The sequence below is a fragment of the Emydura macquarii genome, unplaced genomic scaffold (assembly GCF_026122565.2).
Source record: "Emydura macquarii macquarii isolate MOO-44397 ecotype Brisbane River unplaced genomic scaffold, CSIRO-AGI_Emac_v2 contig_3080, whole genome shotgun sequence".
NCBI lineage: Eukaryota > Metazoa > Chordata > Testudines > Chelidae > Emydura > Emydura macquarii.
The window spans coordinates 2,688,035-2,711,367 of record NW_027133217.1 but is presented as its reverse complement, the minus strand read 5'-3'; the positions used below and the strand labels follow the sequence as shown (position 1 = coordinate 2,711,367).

The following is a 23,333-nucleotide window of genomic DNA, read 5'->3' as shown; positions in this document are numbered from 1 at the left end:
GATGATCAAAATTGCTGTGTGGACACATTGGAAAAGTTTCTAGCCACAGATGGAAGGCTGGCCACCAGAAATCTGCAACTGAATCACCTGAAGACCACTCCAGACTTGTGGGGTTATTATTGGTTTGGGGTGCTCTATAACTTATTGTGTTTTATGTGCTTGAGACTCATAAAGCAGAGATTTTAAGTAAAGCCATTCTGGTAATAGTGCTGGAGACTAATAAAGGGAAGGATCTCAGTAAGAGCACTTGATTTTGATTTGTCTGTGTCGGTCACACGGCAGATGGAAGTGCTGCATCTCCTTTGGTTAATTTCCTCATAAAGCTTTGCAGAGAGTAAAGTTACTGAGAGCTTTGTGGTTGAGGAACTCCGGGTAACAGATGATGATTCCCACTCAAATTAATTTAAACTGCTCCTCAGACTTTTGGGTCAAAAACTCCACAGGATGGACAATGGGCAGCTCGTGTTCCTGAACTAGGATCAAAAGCAATGGAGCTCTCCAAATCCCCATATTTTGCTAGCCAAGAGACTTTAGCACAATCCCTCTTCTCCAGATCTGATTGTTACCCCCAGCCAGAAAAGCAATGAAATATAGAACAAGTAACACCTCATAAATGCACATTAATGTTGTCACAATGGAATAGTTGTACATGCCTAGTCTATCTGGCTGGGTTGCCTGGTCCAGCTCCTTGAGGCCCCACCCAGTCTCCAGGTCTGGGTTGGGCCAGGGGTGGTCGGAGGCTCTGCTCTGGCCTAGGCCTCTGCCGGCGGGGCAGCACGTCTGTCTCCAGTGGCGGTCTCTCCCAGACGGAGCTCTGGGGCCTGTCCTTTATACCTCCTCTTCCTGTAGAGGCTCCGCCCCCACCGCCGCTGGTTGGGCCGGCCGGGTGGTCCTATCATGGCCCGGTCCCTCTGTTGCCAGGCAGATTTGTCTGCTGGGCCAGGGTTGGTCCCTCAGACTTCTGGGGTCTTCCCTCAGGTTCTGGCTCCGGGGGAGGCCACAGCGCCTTCCTACAATCACCCATTACAGCAGTATACACTATAATGAGTAATCTCTTTGTAATGTTCCCTCATGCACGTTAATGTGGTTTTATTTCAAACAGCACTATGTTAAAAGGCACTAGGGAACCTTTAGTACACACCAGCAGGTCGACACAGACCAGTTAATAGGTGAAAGTAGGTGCACTTTAGAAATCACACCCCTGTGATCCACATTATTGCTCCATGTAGACGCGCCCTTAGATACAAGTATCTATTTCCTGTGTTTTTCTGGTATTTATTGGATAAATACCAATTTCGTTTTTTTTTTTTTTTATGTCTGAAGGTGTTTATCTGTTAAACCTTAAAATCAGAAGCCCTGTAAATGAATTAGTCACAAGAACTCCAAAGTGTTATTGTGCCTCCCCGGTTATCACAGGAATAAGGATACTGAGTTCTTCAGTCAGAGCAAGGTTGCATTCAGGGTGGTGTCTAAAAACACCAAGTCATGGGAAATGCAAATGTTAGGCTGTCAGTGCATATCTGAACACATTGTCCTGATTTAGACAAATGGTGTCTCATTTGGGATCCAGTTTATGGCACGAAATGCATCACTGCCACAAGCAGCCAGGCAAACTCCTTCAAGGTCTTGACTGGCGCACATCTGCTCCATATAACACTTTCATATCAACATGGACTTACCCTGCTTATCTCGGAAATAAATGATGGGAGTGGCGAATGACTCAGCTAGGCCTGGAGTGTCTACAAGTTCCTTAATCTTCTGGCTTGTCAGAAGAGCATCTTTTAAGCTTCCTGAAAGGTATTGTGAAAGATAGGGGCCCTGATTCTCCCCTTCCTTGCACCGGTGTAAATCAGGAGTAACTCCATCAAAGTCCCTGGAGTTAGAGCAGTGGGAAACTAGTGCAAGTGGGAGAAGGATCAGGCCCCAGTTTTCCCAAGTCAGTAAAAACGTCTACCCACTAAAGATATCGATCTACCAAGTAGACGCTCACACTGAGTTTGAGGTGCCTTTTTATTATTCTGTACGTTAGCTGGCAAGGGCCATAAGGCACAAGCAGCGGCTGGTCCCAGCCAAAGATGTCCAGCCTGCAAAGGACATAGTATCATTACCTAGAAGCGGGGCAAGGATTTTAAAACCGACAGGTTCTTGTTTGTCTGCCCAGCCTGGGGGCTACTCTAAATTGCTCCAGCTAATGACAGTGCCTAAGGGTTGTCTGTCAGCTGACAGCCAGAACACACCGTGCTCTGGCCAGGCCGCTGAGACACCCCCTGCACGGATGGTGAGGCGGGGGCTGGCTAGGCCTGTTCTATGCCTGCTGAGGAGGTGAGGCTAGATGAAGGCCAAAGCAAAGGGCTAGGTGGCTCAGGGAATTAGCAATGGGCGCCAGGCCCCTTTACCTCATAGGCCCGTGGTTCAAATCCAAGATCACTTAGTAGCGACTGGAAGATGTTGTCTTTTGCTGAGCTGTGTGAAATAGATTCAGTCTCACGATAGGTGCTGAGACCCAGATGCTCAAAGGTATTTAGGTGCCTCGTTGCCCTTGAAATTAACTGGAGTCAGGTCCCTGAGGCTGTGAGTCTAATGGCCAAGGGTCCATGTGATAGATGTACACCTCTGTCCATGGCCTTCAAGGCACTTTACCCTCTGTAATGGGTTAATCCTCACAACCGTGCTGTGAAGTGGGCCCGTCTGATTCATCCCTAGTGTTCAGCTGAAGGTGCAGAAGCTTCAGATCACACAGCAGAGCCGTCCCCAGTCCTATGACTTAACCCCAAGACCAGTCTCCTTCTGTCTGTGTGTCCTGCTTTCCATGATTTGCATTTATGCTGGGGTGGCGTTGATGTGTGGCAGCTAGAAATGAGATGCGTGTCTCCTCAGGCTGTTCCACTCAGCCTAGTTTGATCAAAATAAATAGAGAAAACTCTTGTCTGCCTTTTGAGGTCCTCAGCTAAAAGGAGGTGTATAGGGGCAGTGGATAATTTATTATTCTCCATGGCAGTTATCTTAATTGACAAGAGTGCCCATCCAGTCTCTAGGTGCCCTGGAAAATAAAATGCTGATAAATTGCAATTCCAGCAGTGTCACTAAACCACCTCGATACCAGTGAGCAAGCAACGAGGAAACCAAATTCCCATGCCCACCAGTCCCTGACCTAAGGATCTGACCTTCCCTTAAAGTTTTGGGGAGTAGATCATATTGGTGCCCCTGTCAGAAAACGGGAATGCTTCCTGGTGGATTGGGATGAGTCAGCAAATATAGTCTGTTTGCTGATCATTGGCCCTCCAAACTGGAGCAGTCTATGCTGATAGAGTCAACGATTCCTATTAACGCCCCTTCCAGAACATCCACAAACCAGAGGAAGGTGCATGGATGCTCCGACATGCTGGGCGAGTTGATGGCTTCCTGGCCATGTTGCCAGGCATGGAGGCGGCAGGGAGTCACATGCTGCGGCAGTTGTTCCATGTGGATGTCCCACAATCCATGGGGTTTGGCCAAGTGTTTCGTGAGACTTGGCAACTAGCAGGACACGCTCTTGCCTCTCCCTCAATAGCAGAGCATCCCCAAGCTCTCTGGAGTGTTTGACGTAAGCTTCCCCCATTCATGAGCTTGGAAAGCCATGCTATGGTCCTCAGGTTGAACATTATTATATTAATTTTTGGTATTCTAGTAGTGCCTAGGGGCCCTAACTTAGTTGAGGACCTGTTGTGCTAGGCACTGTACATATCCTTGGTAAGAATCAGTCCTTTCCCCATGGAGCTTGCAGATTAAATAGATAAAGGCCGACAAGAGACACAGAGAGCTGAGGAAATGCACCCAGAGTTACACATCAAGTTGGTAGCAACTCTAGGATCAGCAGCAAGGTCTTTTGATGCCCTGTCTAGTGGATGTACTGCCCCTCCTATCGTAAGATATATATGTTGCCCATTCACTGCAAAGGTGAAAAAGCTCCCCAAATATAGAGCGGTTGTTGTGATGAAATCTCAAGACCTGGCAGCAGAAACACACACATCACACATCATGTGCACAGAAGGAAGAATGGTGCGAGCAAAGGTCTAATTTGTGTTTGCTCCCGGCTGGAGGGTGAACTTGACATTTTATCTGCCAGTAGCAATTTATTGCAAAGCCGGCCCACAGTGAGGCTTTCTTCATGCTAAATCAACTCGCGAAAGAAATGAGTTTCATGTCACAACGAAACGGAAAGCTTATTCACTCTAAATAGCCACACTGATTAAATCATTTCAATATATTCAGCTGCGGTGTCGATATTTTAAATCAGAAAGCGAGAAAAAGCTGACTCAGACCAAAGAGCAGCCTTGCAAAATTCACCCCCAAGATCATGCAGCAGGTCAGGTTGTAGCGTCCACAGCTCTGCACACCCAGGTCTTTGCCCTTCCCACTGGCCCACACACTGGCTCCAGGAAATCATCTGCTTTGCATGTCTGACTATCACGGGCATGTGAATATCCTGTTGCTTGGGTGGCTCAATGGGTAGCCATTCAAAATGAGTTGCCTAAAAATTGGGAGTACAACGTTGGGTCTATGGTTTGGAAGGTGGGTGGAGAAGCCTCTGAAAATGCAGATCATTGTAGCCAATGTCATATGTCGGTGTAGTCTATGTACTCATGGCACTTTTCATTTATATTAGTCATAGGCCAACCCAGAGTGTCCAATCTGAACCCGCTCAAATGTGTTCATGGGTTTTACCCCAGAAATGTACTTGACAGAATTCTGTACTACCAGTCGGAGCTGGAAATTACACAGTATGCTGGATTCTGTAATAAATCCCTGCCTAGATGCAGCAAGGAGATATGTTTCCAGCAAATGGCATAATTTATTATATGGGAGTAGGCAGCACATAATCAAGTGTATTGGCATCTCGCAGTTCTATGCCAAAGAGCTGGTAATTAAATCTCTGATAAGAAGCCTGCCATTGATTATGCAACCGTGCAGGGTTGGATATTTGCATGAATAAACTGAATCGGCAAAGGGGAAAGGAAGCAGGACCCAGGCAGCACTAGGCAGCGTCATTACTGAACGTCTTTCGTTGCCACCTTTGTTTCTCGTTATAAAAAGTCTGCAGTTGGCAGTTCATTGTGCACATGTGATTGGGCGAGAGCTGAAGTGCCAAGCAGTGATTGTGTGTGCAGTCTGTGCTGGCAGAGGCTGTGAGAGGCAGGGCCAAGGGGTTGAGTGCAGGTGGATGTTTGTGTGATTCACTTACTTTCTGGAGCTTCTTTTTTGTCGCTGTTTAGGCTACACCGCTGACAAATGGTGCGCTGCGATTGCTACTTATTTTGCCAAATGTTGCTAGTTATAGTGTGACTCTGTCCTCTCATACCATGTCCCCTTTCTTATCTGCTAGCAGATACTGGTAATCAGATCCGGGGCACAGGATTGTGTCTAAGTCTAGCCCGTCTTCATACTATCAGGCCTTCAGTGACCAAAACACTCTGGAGCAAACCCTTTCCTCATTTAACTCCAGTAAAATAATGGAATTATATCAGGGATGAATTGTTCCCCAACTATCACATGCCGGAGGTTTTAGGGCCTAATTCTGGAGCCCTCATTCATGCGTAGTAGCATTCAGGGTAGGTCTTTACTGCAGAGCTAACCTGCACCGGGTGTGAACGGCCTCCCTGAAACGCTCTCTCTGAGTTACTGTGTCTTCACAGGGACTGCCTCCCCCCATGTGTGTCGCGAGGATGTCTGTGAGCACATCCCAGGGGTCTTTGAGCTGCAGTAAGCTGAGCTGCTCTGTGATCCTTTCGCAGTGAATTGTGGGAGAACTTTGTCCATCTGGGCACACCAGGAGAATTGGAGGATGGCAGTGGAGAAGCACTGTCATCTCTTGAGCCTCATTGCAAGGTGGACAGTTACCAGCCTGAGGGAAACTACTATCCGGGCTCTAACCCCTTGTAGTCTTGAGAGCTAGCCGGGGGGAGGGGGGCGGGGTCGAAGGCACCACTAAACTCAGCTAAGAGGGTTTTGTGTGTGGATGGCAGAGGGTGGGGACAACACCTGGCTAAGAGCCTGAATTAACTCTGTAGACAGATCCATACTTATGCAAGTAGTCCCACTGACTTCCAATAAATCCTGTGGGACTCCGCGCATGAATGACTATTAAATTAGGACTGCACAACTTAACCCTTAGGATGGGATTTTCACAGGTGCCTAAGAAAATTATGTGTCCAACTCCCACTGAAGGTAAGTAGGTGGCCTGACTCATTCGGGATCCTGTGACAGTCCAGTTATTTTAACTTGCTTTGAGCTCAATGGGACGCTTTCCATGGACTGCAATGTTCTTTGGATTGTACCCCTTGTTCCCCATAGCAAATAGAAGGCAAATGCTGCCTGGCAGCTGTTTATATATGTAGCAAATGTGGCTTGACAAAGGCGACCAAATGAGTCTCGGTGGCAGGGAACTTGCTTTACCACCGTGGAGATGGTTCGCTTCCTATGGTTGACGTTAGAGTCATGGAAACCTTACGGGGTCAAATCAAAGATGGGGCAATCATTCCTTGACCTTTTTATTCACAGCCCATGATTTTGCAACTGGTAAAAGGAATTTTATTACTGAATTGGGACATCAAAACTGAAATGGAAAACCTGTCTCAAGAGCCTCTGCTTTGTGTTATCTCAAATTTTATGGAACTGCACCCTATTTTTGGGTGTTCAAAGAAAGCGTTACTCGGCTCAGTTAGTCAACATGCTGGCTCGTCACAGGAGAGATGGACTGGTACTTAAAGCACAGGATGGGAATCAAAACATGTGGGTTTTATTGCCGACTTGGCTGCAGACTTCCTGAGTGCCCGTTGGCAAACCCCACAAGGTAATTAATGTCTGGGCAGTGCATAGAGTGCTTCGAAGGGAAGATGGTTTATACAAGTAGAGTATTATTGCTCTAGACGGATTGACTGAACTTTGCTGATCTCTTTCCTATTCACTACTCACATTGCTAATCACATGCTAGGTGTTTTACAAAACCAGTAGAAGACATAGACCCAGCTCTGATGAACATGTTGTCTGAAAGGACCATGCTGCATGAAGGAAAGGGGAGATGATGGTGCAGTATATAAGCAAAGGCCTTCCTATATTGCATTGGAATCCACTGGGGCAGAGCCTTATATCCATGGGGGATCCCAATAAAATGGACAGGTCATATGAGGAATAGGTCCAAGATATTTTCAATTCGAAGCCTAAAGTTAGTCTCCTAAATCCTTATTTAACTACATAAATAAATGGGCTGATTTTCAGTTGGTGCTAAGTAACCAACAGCTTCCACTGCACTCAGTGCCCAGGATTTTGGAAAATCAAGACACTTATTCAGGTGGCTAAATATAAATTTGGAAGCCATACTTGGCTTAGAATTATAAATGATGTGCAAGATCAAGTGGCAAATTTGGAGCAAGGTCTTTAATCCCAAATTCCTCTGCTGCTCTTACAAACGCCATCATTTAATTGGTAATTCCAGCCATGGTAGAACAGAACCCAGCTGCATTATGCATCAGTAGAGGACAGCGCGTGAAAACGAAAACAGTATCCACCTGTAATTGAAAGGGAGATTTTAGATAGGGATAATTACTCTGTGTGGAATGTGCCAGACAGTTAATTTCCCACTCTTACAATTATTTCTGCAGACCAGGGGCCAGATTTTGCTAGAATTATGCAATTTTCAGTGATTGTGCATATACGGGTGGGCCTTTGTGAGCAAAGATAGCTAATTAGGGTAAGTGGCCATTTGTGTGCATAGTTAATATAATTGCGTGGCATTGCAAAACCGGTGCACAAATCATGCAGGCACAGATAAAAATCTGTCTCTATTAGTGCTGTGTTATCAGAACATTGGATTACAGCATGTTTGTGTATGTTTTTTAAAATGCACTACAACCACAGGCCCAAATCCGGAGGCTTTTTTTTTGCAGGTGAAACATACCTCACCCCATTCCTGCCTTTGAAGAGCTGATTTTTATCACTACAAGGGCAGGATATGCTTGGCTGGCTGAGCCGTATTGATTGCAGAATCTTGGGGAGGGGAAAGGTGGGCTTAAGATATCTGTGTGATCACCCAGTCCTGTGGGTCAGCCATGAACTGATTTACTGCACAGTATAAATTAGAGCAGCCCCAGGATTAGGGTTACCTAGTATCCTAGGCTCAACTGCCCATGGAGGAATCCTTGTGGGACTGAATCCACTAGCTTTCCTTTTGCTACAGCAAGGCAGGGCAGCTAGAGCATGAACTAACATGGGGCTCTAACTCTGTAGCAGTAAATATATAGGTATCTGCCTACAAATGTACAGGAATCCCTTCATGCACCACCGACACAGCTGGGATGAAACGCAGCCATTGTAGAACACAACCCAGCTGCACTACACATCAGTACAGGGCAGCAGGTGGAAAAGAAAACAGTACCAGCTGAAACTGAAGGGGAGATGTTGGTTATGTAGAATTACTCAGTCTGGAATTTGTCCAGGACACCTGCGTTTAATACCCCGAGCTCCTGGGAAAGGTGCCATGGTATCTTCATAACTACAAGGGTCGAGTCAGGACATTGGTTTCACATTTCATCCAAAAGACACAACCTCCAGCGAGACAGTGCCCCAGGGATAGACTCCCAGTGACATGCAGAAGCACGCTCCCCACTATGCCTCGGTGCATCACTTGTGCTGAAATAGCCACCACTGCTTTTAGCAACATGGGTTTTTTTGGTGGGATGTCCCCTAAGCTGACGGCAACCAGGCCCATCCTGCAAGGTATAGTAGAATCGCCACCTGTAGTGGTGTGACTACAGGCAGCTGGGTGTGTATTGCCTTCATCAATTGAGTTGCTTAATCAGTTCCTAATAAATGGAGAATTTCTGACCTCTCTGTGCATCCCAAAGGTTGAGAGAAATCAGTTCACAAACTAAAGGTGAAGACTACTGGACAAAATGCCTTTATGACGGTTTATTGTTTGTTTTCAGCAGCGGTAGCCCCAGAGGGATTCCCTTGGAAATACTTCTGAGATGAACCAAATGCAAGGGAAAAGAGATGGGGTGCAATCCATTGCGTATTTACACTATAGAGTTGGAACGTAATAAATAACACCGGGCAAAATGTCATAAAACCAAGGCAGAGTTTATGATTGCACCGAGACAGCTGATTCTCACAGTCATGATGAATAATAAGTAACGAGTGTCTTAATGTAGGTAAAGAGAAGTCCTTCGCGCGAGTCTCTATTCAGAGTCAGTATTGCGTTTAGGCAGCACTCTTTACATTTAAAGCCTATTTACAGGCGAGCAGAGCAGAGACACTGATAGCGTGAGCAAGGTGGATAAAGGTCACACAATACCCGCTACAGAACAACAAGAACAAGCTGAGTTTTGACTTGAACATAGTGTTTGGAAAATCCACTTGGGAGAGGCTCTTGAATCCAAAATGCTTTTCTGAATGTATATTTAGAACCCAGGTGGCATAAAAAAATGTACATGCTTTTTTTATGTACCCTTCAGAGTTCCTTTATATACATGTATACAATACAAACACACTGGACCCCATCCTCAGCTGAGGTGACTCAGTATTGCTCCATTTAAGACAATTTACACCTATTGCCGCTCTAACCCACAGACTCCAGGTTCTCCCAGAGATCATCTGACGTGTTTCTGGTCCCCCTGCTTTTCTTTTGGTTTCTCTATTCCTGTCCTTTAGAGTCCTGTGTTATGCCTGGTACTTACAATAACAGGGCTTTGAAAAATAGGGTTCTTAAATCTATGGGGAAACATGCCAGCTGGATATTACATGTAAATGAAGAGTTGGCTTTTTCAACTGGTAGGAAGTGGAAGAGACACTCCTCTGGCACTTGATATCCTCCTCGAAGGACCATGATCCAGATCGGTATCAATCTCTAGGGGAAACACCAACAAACAGGTCATGACACTTTAATTCCAGCCGGTTGTTGCAAGCTTGTGGTTTAAATACTGGTTTTGGAGTGGTGAGGAAACGAGGTCATGGGCTTCACTTCTCTTGACTGCTTTGGCATAATTCTGATGTGACACCACTGAAGCCAGTGGAGTCACTCTAGATTTACACCAGTGTAAATGAGAACAGGAGTTTGGCCCCCCCCGACATTTGGAGCCCATCTACAACGGAAAGGAACTGTAGTCCTCTGCTCCCAAGCAGTGTTGAACACCTGGCTCTGAGAAGGGCCAGTTTGCACTGTAAAGAAATGCACTCTTGATTTTACACCTTGGCCCCCAGACTGCCTGGCACTCATGATCAGTGCTGAGACGCTTTGGGCGGGGGGCATGGTGACTCTGCATACTCTAGAGACAGAAGTTCTTCACACAGCTGTGAACTGAGTGTGAACAGTCCCACTCAAAAGCATTCACTCATGCTCAGAGCCAAGTTGATAATGCCGTTACCTAAAAGCTGGGACTGTGTGTGTGTCTGTGGGGGGAGGGGAGGACATTTTTTTGTTCCAGTCTGTAGTTTTAAATCTGGGATCAGTCTGCTGGGATTGCAGACAGCAAACGTCATAGCTCAGAAGTGTTGCTTGATACACAAGGCACAGATGTGAGGACACTTCACCAATAAACCCTTCAAACGTAGTCCAACACGAAGCGGGGCTAAAGCAATAAAATGGGCTTAACGAAGCAGAGTGAAGATGTTTCCAGGTTTGCAGCACGTTCTTCAGGTCAGATCATAAAGAGAAGAGATTTTATATACACCTCCAAAACTTGCCAGGTCTTGCCTCAGCTGAATACTCCCCCCCACACTACTTTCTTCCATATTCCTCCGTTTGCTATGGGGGCAGCATAGAAATGGAGGCTGGAAGGGGCCTCGAGCGGTCATCTAGTCCAACCCCCCGTGGTGAGGCAGGACCAAGTAGACCTTCCTTTTTTGTTTGCTCTTGATGTATTTACAGAACCTCTTCTTACTGCCTTTTATGTTCCTTGCTAGGTGTAACTCATTTTGTGTCTTACGCTTTCTGATTTTGCACCTCTACACTTGTAGGACCTCGCTGAGCGAACATCATATCGTTAGCTAAGACAACTGGCACATTTCAAATCTTGGCGCCACTGTGTATAGCGGCTGACCCTTTAGCCACTCCAAACCACAGAACTGCCACTGAAGTTAATGGGCAGTTGTCGGAGTGGCCCAATCAGGCTGATAGATGGTGGAAGGGTTGGTGGTGGAAAAGGAGCAATGAAGATGAGGGATCACCTCATCAAAACCCTGTGGAAGGTCACTGCCCTCCCTGCAGTGGAGAAAGAGGAAATCAGTTCCTCAGTCCTGGTTGTTATATATCCATCATGTAAATACCTCACTTAATAAAATGATATGCAACCTTTCACCTGTCTACATATATGTATCCCTCTTTGGGTTTTTAAGCCACCTATCATCATGGGAGTTCGGTACTAACCTAGCATTGGTCTCTTCCCATTGCTCTCTGGCAGACATGCCTTCTTGCCTCATTGGATGGTCAATGGAATTGTAAATTAAAGGGAACCTTCAGACCTAAATCAAGCAATCTGATGGGCTAACATACCAGGTGTTAATTAATGGGCACCAACTTAATGTACAGGCACCGACTGCTCCCCAATCATGCAAAAAATCCTTTGATATGTTTTGGTTTTGCCCCGTTTTCAGAATGAGCCCCAGAGTAGTTTTGGGACTTAAAGCCCAGCTAAGGATAATGGTCTGAAATTTCCCTCTAGCCTATCATTTCCTCATAGACAATTAGTTCAGGACATGCCCTTCTCTTCATTTGATACTGCCTGAGAGAGGAATATAGTCTAATGGTTATCACTCAGGCCTGGGAGCTAGGAATACCTAGCTTCTAATGATAGCATTAACAATAACTGGCTCTGGGGCTTCGGGGAAATCATTTAACCTTTAGGTTGCTCCATCTGTAAAATCAGGATAATAACTGCTTGATCATGGTGATGTCTGGAGAATTCATTAATGGGAATGACTCTCATCTTACACTGATAGTCAGAGGAAAGAACTCTGAAGTCAATGGAGTTACAGTGGGTCAGAGTCTAAACTTACTTACAGCAGCGTAAATCAGGAATAGCTCCATTGAATTCACTGCTGCAAGCGAGATCAGGATTTGGCCCAGTGTTTGCAAGGGGCTTTGAAGACTGAACTTCTGATACTTGTCCTAATTACAGCTGTGTTACTTGATTGACGTCCCTGGAGTTACTCCTATCTTACCCCAAAGTAAATGAGATCAGAACTGGGTTCTTTAAGGGATAATTATAGTTAAGAACATTGGATTGCATCATAATTCTGAATTTGTGCAGGATAATGCAGTTCAGATGGTACATCTGGGTTCCACAGAGGTGCCCTATTTTCTAGTTTCTTTAATAGAAATGCATAGCCTGAATGACTGAAGAAGGCAAAGTTGTTGTAGCCATGATGGTCCCAGGATATGAGAGAGACAAGGTGGGTGAGGTAGTATCTTTTAATGGACCAACTTTTGTTGGTGAAAGAGAGAAGCCTCACCACAGAACTCTTCTTCAGACCTGAGGTTGGTCCAGTAAAAGATATCACCTGACCCACCTTGTCTTTCTGAAGAAGGCAAAGTCATCTGTCCAAGGTCCCATGATGAGTCAATGAAAATTAGGGCCTGATCCAAAGCCCACTATTATCAATGTGAATCTTTCCATTGTTATTAATGTCCATTGGATCATGCTCTCCTTGTTCAAGTACTTGAACATAACCACTGCATCTTGTCTGTCTCTAAAATGAGGCGAACACAGGTGATGTGGTAGCTTCACATTCCCCACATCACAAATATTGCTATTCCTGTCAAAGGAGACATGCACTAAAGAATAATTTCTTTTCAGAATATTGGGCAACCTAATGGGAACATGCAGCGTTACTGTAGCTGTGTCGGTCCCAGCATCTAATGGGATGCATTTGTGCATTGTATGTAGGCTTGGAAAGATTTGATTTTTTATCTGTAAATGTCAGTAAACGTCAATTTCACCATACATACACAAACCCACAACAAATATTTCCATCAATAATAATCAAAATGTTCAGCTAGGCAAAGTAACAAAGATGCTGCTTGAGAACTTTTTAGAGTTTGATTTAAGGATATTTACTTTGTATGTTGTGCTGTGTGATGTTGACAATTTGTGTTTTAACAATTATAAAGCTTTAACTTTTTGAATCTCAACGTTTACTGTCATTAAATAATTAGTGTCTACCCTCCCCTTGTGTGACCCCTCAATAATTATCCACAAGTGTGAAAATTTAAATTAATAAAATTGAAAAAAAACTATTAAAATAAACATCGATATTATCCATCAAAAGTATTTAAAAAAATTTAATTCCACCACGTCTAATTATATGATGAAACAATTTCAAATGTGACTTTTTCAGGCATTATATGGCTGGTACGAAGGTTGGATAACACTGCCAGAACTGTACTGTCTTTGAGTATCTGACTTCAGGCCATGTCCTGTCATCAATTTTTCATCCACACTCCCCAGCAATTAGTATTGGGAAACCTGTGTGCAGATCAGGGTTTGGATATGGGCCTTTGGCCCTGGTCCATAACTAACATCTTGCTTATTTCCTCTGCTTCAGGCAAGCCCATTCATGCTGCCCTTGTGATAACTGTAGTGCCAGTGAAGATCAGTTTCTGAGGTTGAAAGTGTAGCTTACAAAGATTCTGCAGCTACAGAACAGAATTAATTTCCTCGTTGATTTGGCGTACTCGTAAATTCTAAGGTCAGAAGGGACCAGTATGATCATCTAGTCTGATCTCCTGCACAATGCAGGCCACAGAACCTCACCCACCCACTCCTGTAATAAACCTCTAACCTAGTACTGGAGTTATTAAAGTCCTCAAATCATGGTTTAAAGACTTCAAGGTACAAAGAATCCATCAACAAGTGACCCGTGCCCCATGCTGCAGAGGAAGGCAAAAACCCCCCCAGAGCCTTTGACAATCTGCCCAGAGGAAAAAATTCCTTCCCCAAAAATGGTTAAACCCTGAGCATGTGGGCAAGACTCACCAGCCTGACACCGAAGAAAGAATTCTCTGTCATAACTCAGAACCCACCCATCTAACATCCCTTCACAGGCCGTTGGCATATCTACCACCAGTACCATGTACAAAAAAAGAGTTGAAGGGCCCAGAAATGAAAATGCACAAGTGCAAGCAGGCTGATGGGTGCATCAACAGGGGAATCAAATGTTGGGAGGGCAACAGGGGACTTATTTTCTTCAAACCTTCTCTGTGGTTGCATCTCTGGGTAAGTCTCTACTGCAGTCGGGGTGTGATTGCAGCATGTGTAGACCTACTTGAGTCAGCTTTAATCTAGCTCTCTTAGGTAGTGGTAGCAGTGAAGCCATAGCAGCATGGACTTCAGTGCTGGCTAGCTGTCAGAGTAAGTCCCCAGGGACCTGGGTGGGCTTGAGGAGCCCACAGTGTGTGACTTCACCGCTACTGGTACCTGAACTAGCTCGAGTGTGGCTACCTGTGCTCCAATCAAACCTCCGACTGCAGTGTAGACACACCTCCCGCTCCTCTCCACTGCAGTTCCTGTGCTTTCCCCACAGCCACTTGCCGTCGGTGGCAGTGCTGTGCATGGACTGAATGCAGAATGTGCACCAGAAATCTGCTGCATGGGTAAAGAATCAGATCCTCGGTGAGGGGTAAGCTACTTCTAGCTAGTATAAACTGGTGTCGCCATGGAGCCATCTGGTCGGCTGATTTCAACGGAGCGATGCCAGTTTGCAGCAGCTGAAGATCTGGCCCAAGAGCTCTGGTGCATGGACCCCAGCCACAGCACTTCACACAAACATGGATTTTGTTTAAATTGTGGTGATTGCCATCCTGCCCGCCTCCCTTACCCCTCCCTCTGTGAATGAACAAGCATAAAAAGCTGAATCTGCCCTTGTTGGTATCTTTCTCCCGCTCAGTTCTGAACTCTAGGGGAACACAGATGCAGGGGAAATTCCATATAACTGACTGAGTGGTGCCCACAGTTACACCCTGAGAGAAGTCCACGGACCAGACCCAGCACAGGCATAAGTGGGCACAACTCCAGGGATGAATTTGTCCCGCCACGGTGGCACCCACACAACTGAAGGCAGGATCTGGCCCCATGACTGGGATTTTGAGGACCTACTACTGGAAATGGGGCGACTGCCTGGCACAGCACTGCAACTGCTTCCAGAAAAAAGCTGGAAGATGGCATTGCCCTTTCATAATGAAGCCCAGTGGTGCAGCATCCCGTCCGTGCTCAGAAGCATTTTTTTCTGTACAATGGGAGATCTCTTTGTCAGCCTCATGGGAAGCAAAACATTGAAGGACAATTATATCTTCCCCTTCATGTGCATGCAGAATTCTTATTACTTCTAGGGGGCAGGGGAGTCCTTCCCAATGAGTCCCTCACCTTTAATGAATATACCGCAGCAGGCTGTATTAAGCCCCCAGTGACATTATCGCTATTGTCAGCTATACAATAGGACCTGATGCTCATCTCACAGACACCGATATACAATCTGGAGTGACACTATTCCACTCAATCGCATTACACCAGTGTAAAATCTGGGTGCACGAGATCGGAACGATACACCTTATAAGGGGAGGGCTGAGGTGTGTGGAGTGTAGAAGGAAGCTGGCACTGTCATGGTGCATGTTGCTCTGACAGAGGAGTTAAGATGGAGAAAAAATGTTCCCTCTTGCCACTGAGGGCAGGGCAAGAGGCAATGGGTTCAGACTACAGCATGGCAGATTTAGATTAAAACTCAGGAACTGTAGGACAGGGGAGCACACTGCTTAGGGAGCTCCTTCAGGCTTTAAAGAAGGGGCTGGAGATCCATCTGTCTTGGATGGTTTAGACACAACAAATCCTTCCTCTTGGCAGGGGGTTAGACTAGATGACCTTTCTTGTCCCCTCTAACCCATTGGTTCTATGATTCTCTGAGTCTAAGTAGAGGACTCTGGGTCCCCAGAGCTGCCGACCTGGCACATTGGAGCAGCATTAAATTCACCCCAAAAATGTAAAGAAAATGAAAATTCCCACTGGTGTTAGTGGGAGCTATGTATACACTTCAGGTGGGGGCTCACCCCCTGATGTGTACACGTGCAGGTCTTTAGAAATCAGGCAGCAGGGATGGGATCACACTTATTGAAGATCTAATGATTTTCATTGGGATTTTCATTGTGATTCCTTCATCAGAGGACAAAAGCCAATTGGAATAACTGAAGTAGGGATCAACTGTTTCCCCTTTACTATTTCAAACTCCTGCGGCACCAGCAACTTGTTTTGCCGAGACCAATTCTGCCTATTGCTATTAAGTTAATTCTTCACTCTGGTTAGTGGTTCCTGACAGAGGCTCAGATTCAATCAAGCATTACAAGAGTTCTAATTCTCCTGTCCCCACAGTGTGCATGATTCAGATACAAACTTCTTATGAACCAATTTGCTTCCCCCAACTCCCCAAAGATTCCTGCTGTAAAAATATGCCAAGATTTATAGCAAGCGTAAACCTTCTTTTGTGGAAAACACAGCCATGCAACTCAATTGGCATCTGCATCTTGTTTTTATACATCAGACATGCAAGTCTATCATATACTGTTTTAAAAAAACAACATAACGAATATAGTGCAGAAGAGGGCATTTACATTTTAGCTTCTCAGCAAGCGACATTTCGGCTGCATCGTCGATGGTGGAGGTATTCTGAAAACTTTTATTAACGAGGGCGGTACAGGTTGTTGGTGAGTTTGCAGATTCCACTCCAATTCCGGAGCCGATGAGATGACTTTCTGGTCTTTAAGCTTATTTGTAGCAATGTGAAATGCATCCCGAAGCACATGATGCAGCCTACTACAATTTGTCCCCTGCTTGTAGTTCCTGCCTTGTCTCACTGCTGTCCTTTAACGATCGGACTTTTGGCACATTAAAAGCAATTATTTTTCTCATTGGCTCATCTTAAAAAGTGCATCATTTCTATCGGTTTCCGAGAAACTGGCTCTGGTGAAGCCATTAATTATCTCCTGCCCCCTATTCATGAGCGTTTCAGAACCAACTTGGCTCTCCCCGAGCAACCTGGGGTCATACACAAGTTTAAGAATCAGTGGGTGAGTTTCTCCATCCCCCCACAGGGATAAGCCTGTAGTTAGAGGTCTGGAAATAAAAAAAAAAAGTCTCTGCATCCCATCTTGTCTCTTCTCGTTCGGGACGTCGGCGGCTTTTCCAGTTTCGTGCCCTTTGTTTGACTCGTGGGGAACGTTTTGTTTAAAAACAACTCTTCCTCTTTAAACAAATTCCTGGGTAGTTTCTCTCTCTCAAGGGTTCAGTGTTTGGGTGTTTCTCCCAATCAGACCAGAGAGAAGTCGGCTTGGAAGCTGGAGCACCGGCGCGTCTTCGGCGAGCACTTGGTGAGCATGGAGATCTGCGTGCTGAAGTTGGTGCCATTGCTTCCAACGGACGGGTGGTGATACTTCATGTCAGAGCCCAGGAACCTCTCCAGGTGCCACCTGCGCCACTTCCGCTTCAGCTCGGCTTGGACCTAACCGGAGACAGAGAAGCAGATCAGTTGACAGGGCTCCTTTCTGCTGCTCTGGTTTGATTTTATGAGGGGCAATAAGATAGCCAGAGGCTGCTAATTGCTTGTCTCTGATTCTAATGTCTTGGTGGGATGGTGAACCAGCAATACCCCTTCCACAGGAAGTCAAGGGCAGACCCATGGAGAAGGAAATGGGCGTTGAGTTGGACAAGGAGAATCACCCAATATTTTAAGGCCAGAAGGGACCAATACACAAAGGCCACTGAATTGATATCAGCGGGTAAGAACTTATGGCTACTCGGAAGGTAGCTGGCATGCAGTGAAGAGATGCTCCAGTTAGCAAGTCACAATCTTTGAGCCGGCTGGCCGATACAATGAAGGCGCTATAATGACCTTAACCATTAAGCTTCAAGGACACATTATTTCCCCTTTGTGAGGATACTTAGGAAATTTCTATTCACTAGCTCATTTTCATCAAAGAAAGGTTTGTGTTTACCAGGCAGCATGTTTTGTGGCGTGATAGCACAGTGCGCTATGTTGGGTGTTAGTTGTTTGTGTGCATTTGTCTTCCGGAGCCATGCAGCAGGATGCAAACCATCCACAAACGTGTATTAACATCCAAACGACTACGGCACAGCCACTGAGCCCTAGGGGGGTGAGGCTGTAGACTATGATATGAATTATAAGCTGTTTTCAGTACTCTCAGGTCAGAAATCTCAGTACAAACTACAGTGGGAGGGTCCAAAGGCTGGCTTGGTGATGAAGTAGGAGTAAAACCTGATTGTGAACATCCCTGAGCTTTGGGGAGGTTGGGATACAAACCCAGATGTGAATTGCCCAGCTGCTCCATTGCTACCCAAGTTAGCAGGGGCTAAAAGTTCCTGCCAGCTCACATCTGCTCAGTGGCTTTGGTGAAATTATTTTGGTGGGTTTCAGATCAGTTTCCGCTGGACACAAGCTCCATGGTACCAAACTCACTACACTCAATGGCCTCCAAGTGGGCAGTGGCTCTGATCCTGCTGCTCTGAAGACAAGGGCAAAACCCTGCTCAGCTTCAACAGGATCAGAGCCAGGCTCAGCAAAGGGGCCAAGAACTAAGTGGGTTGGAGACTGGCTGCGCCCTCACCTCCAAGCGTGGTCACTCTGGGGCAGGACTGGAGGCACAAAAAGTGTGTGTGTGGGGGTGGGGGGATACTCTGCTGCTGCCTGTTCTGTGAATAAAAGAGGAATTCGGCCCTGTCCAGAACCTCCCTCAACACCGTGCGCACTAAAATTCACATGCAAAGCCAGCATCTGACGACTATGGCAGGAAACGGCCTGGTTGGTTTTCTTTAACGTGTGATTCTTTTGTAAGTTTCCCCCAAGGTGCTGAGGGGGAAACAATGGAACATGGCTCAATCTGTCCTTCTCCATGACTCACTTCATCCTAGTTACAGGCAGGGCCCACAAAGCACTACGGCTCTTACCTCCCCATTGAGGAAACAGTATAGTATGGCCACCACAAAGCCCTGGAAGGAGGGAGAGAGAGAACAGGCATTTAGAACCTCACCATCTGAAAGGCTACATTTACCTTGGTCAGAACACACAGCTGCAATCACAACCTTGGATACAGGGACCATTGCCAGGGGACGTCTAATAGTCCCCCTGCTAGTGCAGGAGTTGAATTGGGCTGTGTCACGCCCACCTGGTGACCCTGTGACTTTATGTATTTATTTATTTTTTTTTACTTATTCTTCAGAATCTTCGCTTTCTTTAAAAAAAAAAAAAAGAAACTCTCCGGCCCTTCTAATGGTGGAGATAACACGGAAAATGTGAACTGACAGCAAACCAGTTCAGTGATGTCTGCCTGAGTCTGCAGGCAGCCTGAACTGATAGCTGTGAACTGTCTCATCCACCTTGGTAAATTGCTAATTCAGCTGTCAAATGATGATGATTTAAATGTCAGCATTGTTAGCTACTTCACTGCTCAGCAAAGCACGTAAGTGGTCCAGGACATGATAAAAACACATACTCAGTTCCCAAGGTTCAAGAACGTAGACTGGCTGAAACTGGTTATGGGTAGGTACAATGGGAGGAAATGCATCAGTGAGTGCTAATCATTATGCAGAATCGGGGCCTGCATTAAGAGCGGAACATTGATGTTGGTTGAAGCGAAGTGTGTGTATGTAGCTACCTAATGGTCAACATAACCCCTCAAATTATTCATCCAGAGCTCAAAGCAGCATCATGCCTCAAAGGAGAGCAGTGTCACTACCCCCATTTTACAGCTGGGGAGACTGAGGCACATGGAGGGCCGTGACGTGGCCATGGTCGTCCCACAGCAGAACTGTGACTAGAGCTTGAGTCTCCTGAATCCCAGTTTACCGCCCTGTCAACTAGGCCATAACGCTTCCCCAGGGCTCATTCTGGAGTCACTCGTGCAAAAAGCCCCATTACAGTCGACAGAAATTCTGCCTGCCATCGCAGTTGTCAGAATGCTGCCTGTGTGGTGTCCGAATACAGACTGCAGGAGTTAGCTGGTAGTTGGTAAAACATATCGAGACGCCACGAAGCAACAGGCAGTAGGAGACTGTATAACCGTAGCCCAACCAGGCCTTCACTGAAGTCAGTGGCAACCCCTGACCCCCGCCCAAGACTCCAGTGGGAGGCGAACTGGGCACATTCACATCTTTGCTTACTCCCACAAACATTCCCACGAAGCGCGGCAGTTCTGAAAGACCCGACCAGCTTTTTGGTGGCCTTTAAACTACGCCCAAGGGGCGACGCACCTGGAAGGAGCCAAACACCAGCTCAAAAACAAGCTTGATTTCCATTTTGAAGTTGTCGGGGAAGGAGGCAAACATGATGTAGTGGATGCCGAAGAGAGGGATCAGCAGCAGGGTGGACTTGGCCAGCCTCCTGTCAGAAAGAAAAGGGTGAGCTGTAAAGAGAGAGGGGAGCACCCCAAGGGGACGAAATTCGGTTGTTGAGGCACCTGCAGCTCGAGTGACCGGCCTGAGGAGCAGGGAGGGCAGGGCGGTGTTATGCAATGGAATCTGCTTGGTGGAACCGTAAAGCTCTGAATGCATCGGCCATTGGTGGGAATAAAAGCAGGAAAATTAAACCCATACGCTCACAGGTATTCAGGCTCCTGACATTCATTGAAAAAAAAAATCAATGATGTTAAGAGCCTAATTACCTTTGAGGATCTGAACCATAGTGCTTCAGAGATTCGGAGCCATCTCCTCCGCAGGTGTAAATCAACAAGGCTCCACTGATGTCCATCCAGCAACACCAGTTCAGCTTAGCTTAAGATCTGGCCTGTGATGATTTCTATGGTGTTTTTCGGAGGCATAATTCCCCCTCCCTTATTCACAGTAACTGTTGCAGCGCACGTGCTGTTAGCGGAGTCTCGGCAATAAACCAGTTGTAGTTCCCCTCTGTCCAGGGCTCACAGATGGCTGGGGGCTTCAGAGATGCTTTAAAGCGTGACATTTTTATGCCCATCAAGTCCAGTGGAGGTATTTCCTCCACTCCTGCCGGAGATTGTTTTTCATCTCCACAGGCCAAATGGAGCCCATGACTGTCTTTGTTGCTGGGGCCTGCAGAAAATATAGGCTCTGGAGGAGAAATCGCATGTTTAGCAGAGAATGATGATAGGGCGTGGCAGGACCACCCCACATGTGCCAAAGGGCTGGGGGATGAGCAGTATTAGAGCTGAAGAGGATAATCAGAGCTCTAATTAGGAGTAGTGGCTGATTTCTGACCTCTAATTACTGTTACTGACTGAAATACAATGAAATGCAAAACTTAAAAGAGTGTAAGGGGCATTTGACAACACTGATCTCCAAGGACTCCAATCCCACCTCCCAGAGGCTAACGTGGGGAATGGAAACACCCTGAAACGGCTCAGGTCCGTCCTCTCAGGACAAAGCCTCTAGATTGTTATGGGCAGCTGGTCCTCCCATGCCAAGGCCCTTGCCTGCACAGTCCCACAAGTCATGGTGTTCCTCCCCCGCCATCCCATTCACCCTCTGTAGAAGCTGCAGGTAGGGCAGAGAGGACCGACGTGCCAGCCTTATGCAGAAGACACCCATCTCTGCATCTCCATTGGGTCAAACGCCACCTCCCAGCAGAGTTTCCCAGCTTTCACAGGGCTTGGTCCAAAGCCTATTCAATGGCAAGATTCCCGGTGGCTTCTATGGGTTTCTGTCAGGCCCGTAATGCTGAGCTCAAGTCAGCACCTGGGTGAAAAACAGCTGGCCAGAGCTGATCCCAATCCAGACTGATGCCTGTAGGAAGAGATGACCTCCTGAGGTCCCTTCCAATCCTGTGATTCTATGATTAACAGGGAGGTGTCTTGGAACCTGGCCTCTGCTACAGCATCCCCCACTATCAAGGGCAGCTGCCCTCAGAGTACCTCAAGCCACAACCTGCTCGAGGATGGCCAAAGAGCAACAGCAGCAAAATATGCCCACTTTCATCTGCCACTGACCAGAAGACTGTGGCCCTGCCTGTCACAGCCAGTCCTTGTTACAGTGGACCAACCCGGGGAATTACAGACCAGTCAGCTTAACTTCTGTACCCACAAAGATAATGGAACAAATAATTCAGCAATCAATTTGCAAACATCTAGAAGATAATAAGGTAATAAGTAACAGTCAGCATGACAAATCATGTCAAACCAACCTGATAGCTTTCTTTGACAGGGCAACAAGCCTTGTGGATAGGGGAGGTGGTAGATGTGGTATATCTTGACTTTAGTAAGGCTTTTGATACTGTCCTGCATGACCTTCTCTTAAACAAACTAGGGAAATACAACCTAGATGGAGCTACTATAAGGTGGGTGCAAAACTGGCTGGAAAACCACTCCCAGAGAGTAGTCATCAATGGTTCACAGTCAGGCTGGAAGGGCATAACGAGTGGGTTTCCGCAGGGATCAGTTCTGGGTATGGTTCTGTTCAATATTTTCATCAATGAGTTAGATAATGACTTAGAGAGCACACTTATTAAGTTTGTGGACAATACCAAGCTGGGAGGGGTTGCAAGTGCTTTGGAGGACTAGGATTATAATTCAGAATGATCTGGAGAAACTGGAGAATTGGTCTGAACTAAATAGGATGAAATTCAATAAGGACAAATACAAAGTACTCCACTTAGGAAGGAACAATCAGTTACAAGCGTACAAAATGGGAAATAACTGCCTAGGAAGGAGCACTGCGGAAAGGGATCTGGGGGTCATAGTAGACCACAAGCTAAATATGAGTCAACAGTGTAATGCTGTTGCAAAAAAAGTGAACACGATTCTGAGATGTATTACCAGGAGTGTTGTAAGTAAGACATGAGTAATAATTCTTCCGCTCTACTCCCCGCTGATTAGGCCACAACTGGAATATTGTGTCCAGTTCTGGGCACCACATTTCAGGAAAGATGTGGACAAATTGGAGAAAGTCCAGAGAAGAGCAACAAAAATGACTAAAGGTCTAGAAACCATGACCTGTGAGGCAAGACTGAAAGAACTGGGTTTGTTTAGCCTAGAGAAGAGAAGACTGAGAAGGAACATGATCACAGCTTTCAAGTACATAAAAAGTTGTTACAAGGAGGAGGGAGAAAAATTGTTCTTCTTAACCTCTGAGAATAGGACAAGAAGCAATGGGTTTAAATTGCAGCAAGGGCGGTTTAGGCTGGACATTAGGAAAAACTTCCTAATTGTCAGCGTAGTTAATCACTGGAATAAATTGCCTAGGGAGGTTGTGGAATCGCCATCACTGGAGATTTTTAAGAGGAGGTTAGACAAACAGCTGTCAGGGATGGTCTAGATATTACTTCGTCCTGCCATGAGT

General features: G+C 46.2%; 1 protein-coding gene across 1 annotated transcript in view; it reads right to left on the bottom strand.

Annotated features, from left to right (window-relative positions):
- Nucleotides 1-16,526: 16,526 nt before the first annotated feature.
- Nucleotides 16,527-23,333, bottom strand: part of LOC137141567 (vasoactive intestinal polypeptide receptor-like) — a 161,392-nt gene continuing 154,585 nt past the window's right edge. Inside the window, exons 11-13 of the mRNA XM_067530506.1 lie at nt 20,280-20,409; nt 18,978-19,019; nt 16,527-17,514 (exon numbers count right to left, since the gene is read on the bottom strand). Of these exons, the coding sequence (XP_067386607.1) occupies nt 17,323-17,514; nt 18,978-19,019; nt 20,280-20,409 (364 nt within the window). The 3' untranslated portion in view covers nt 16,527-17,322. The remainder of the gene's footprint in view (nt 17,515-18,977; nt 19,020-20,279; nt 20,410-23,333) is intronic.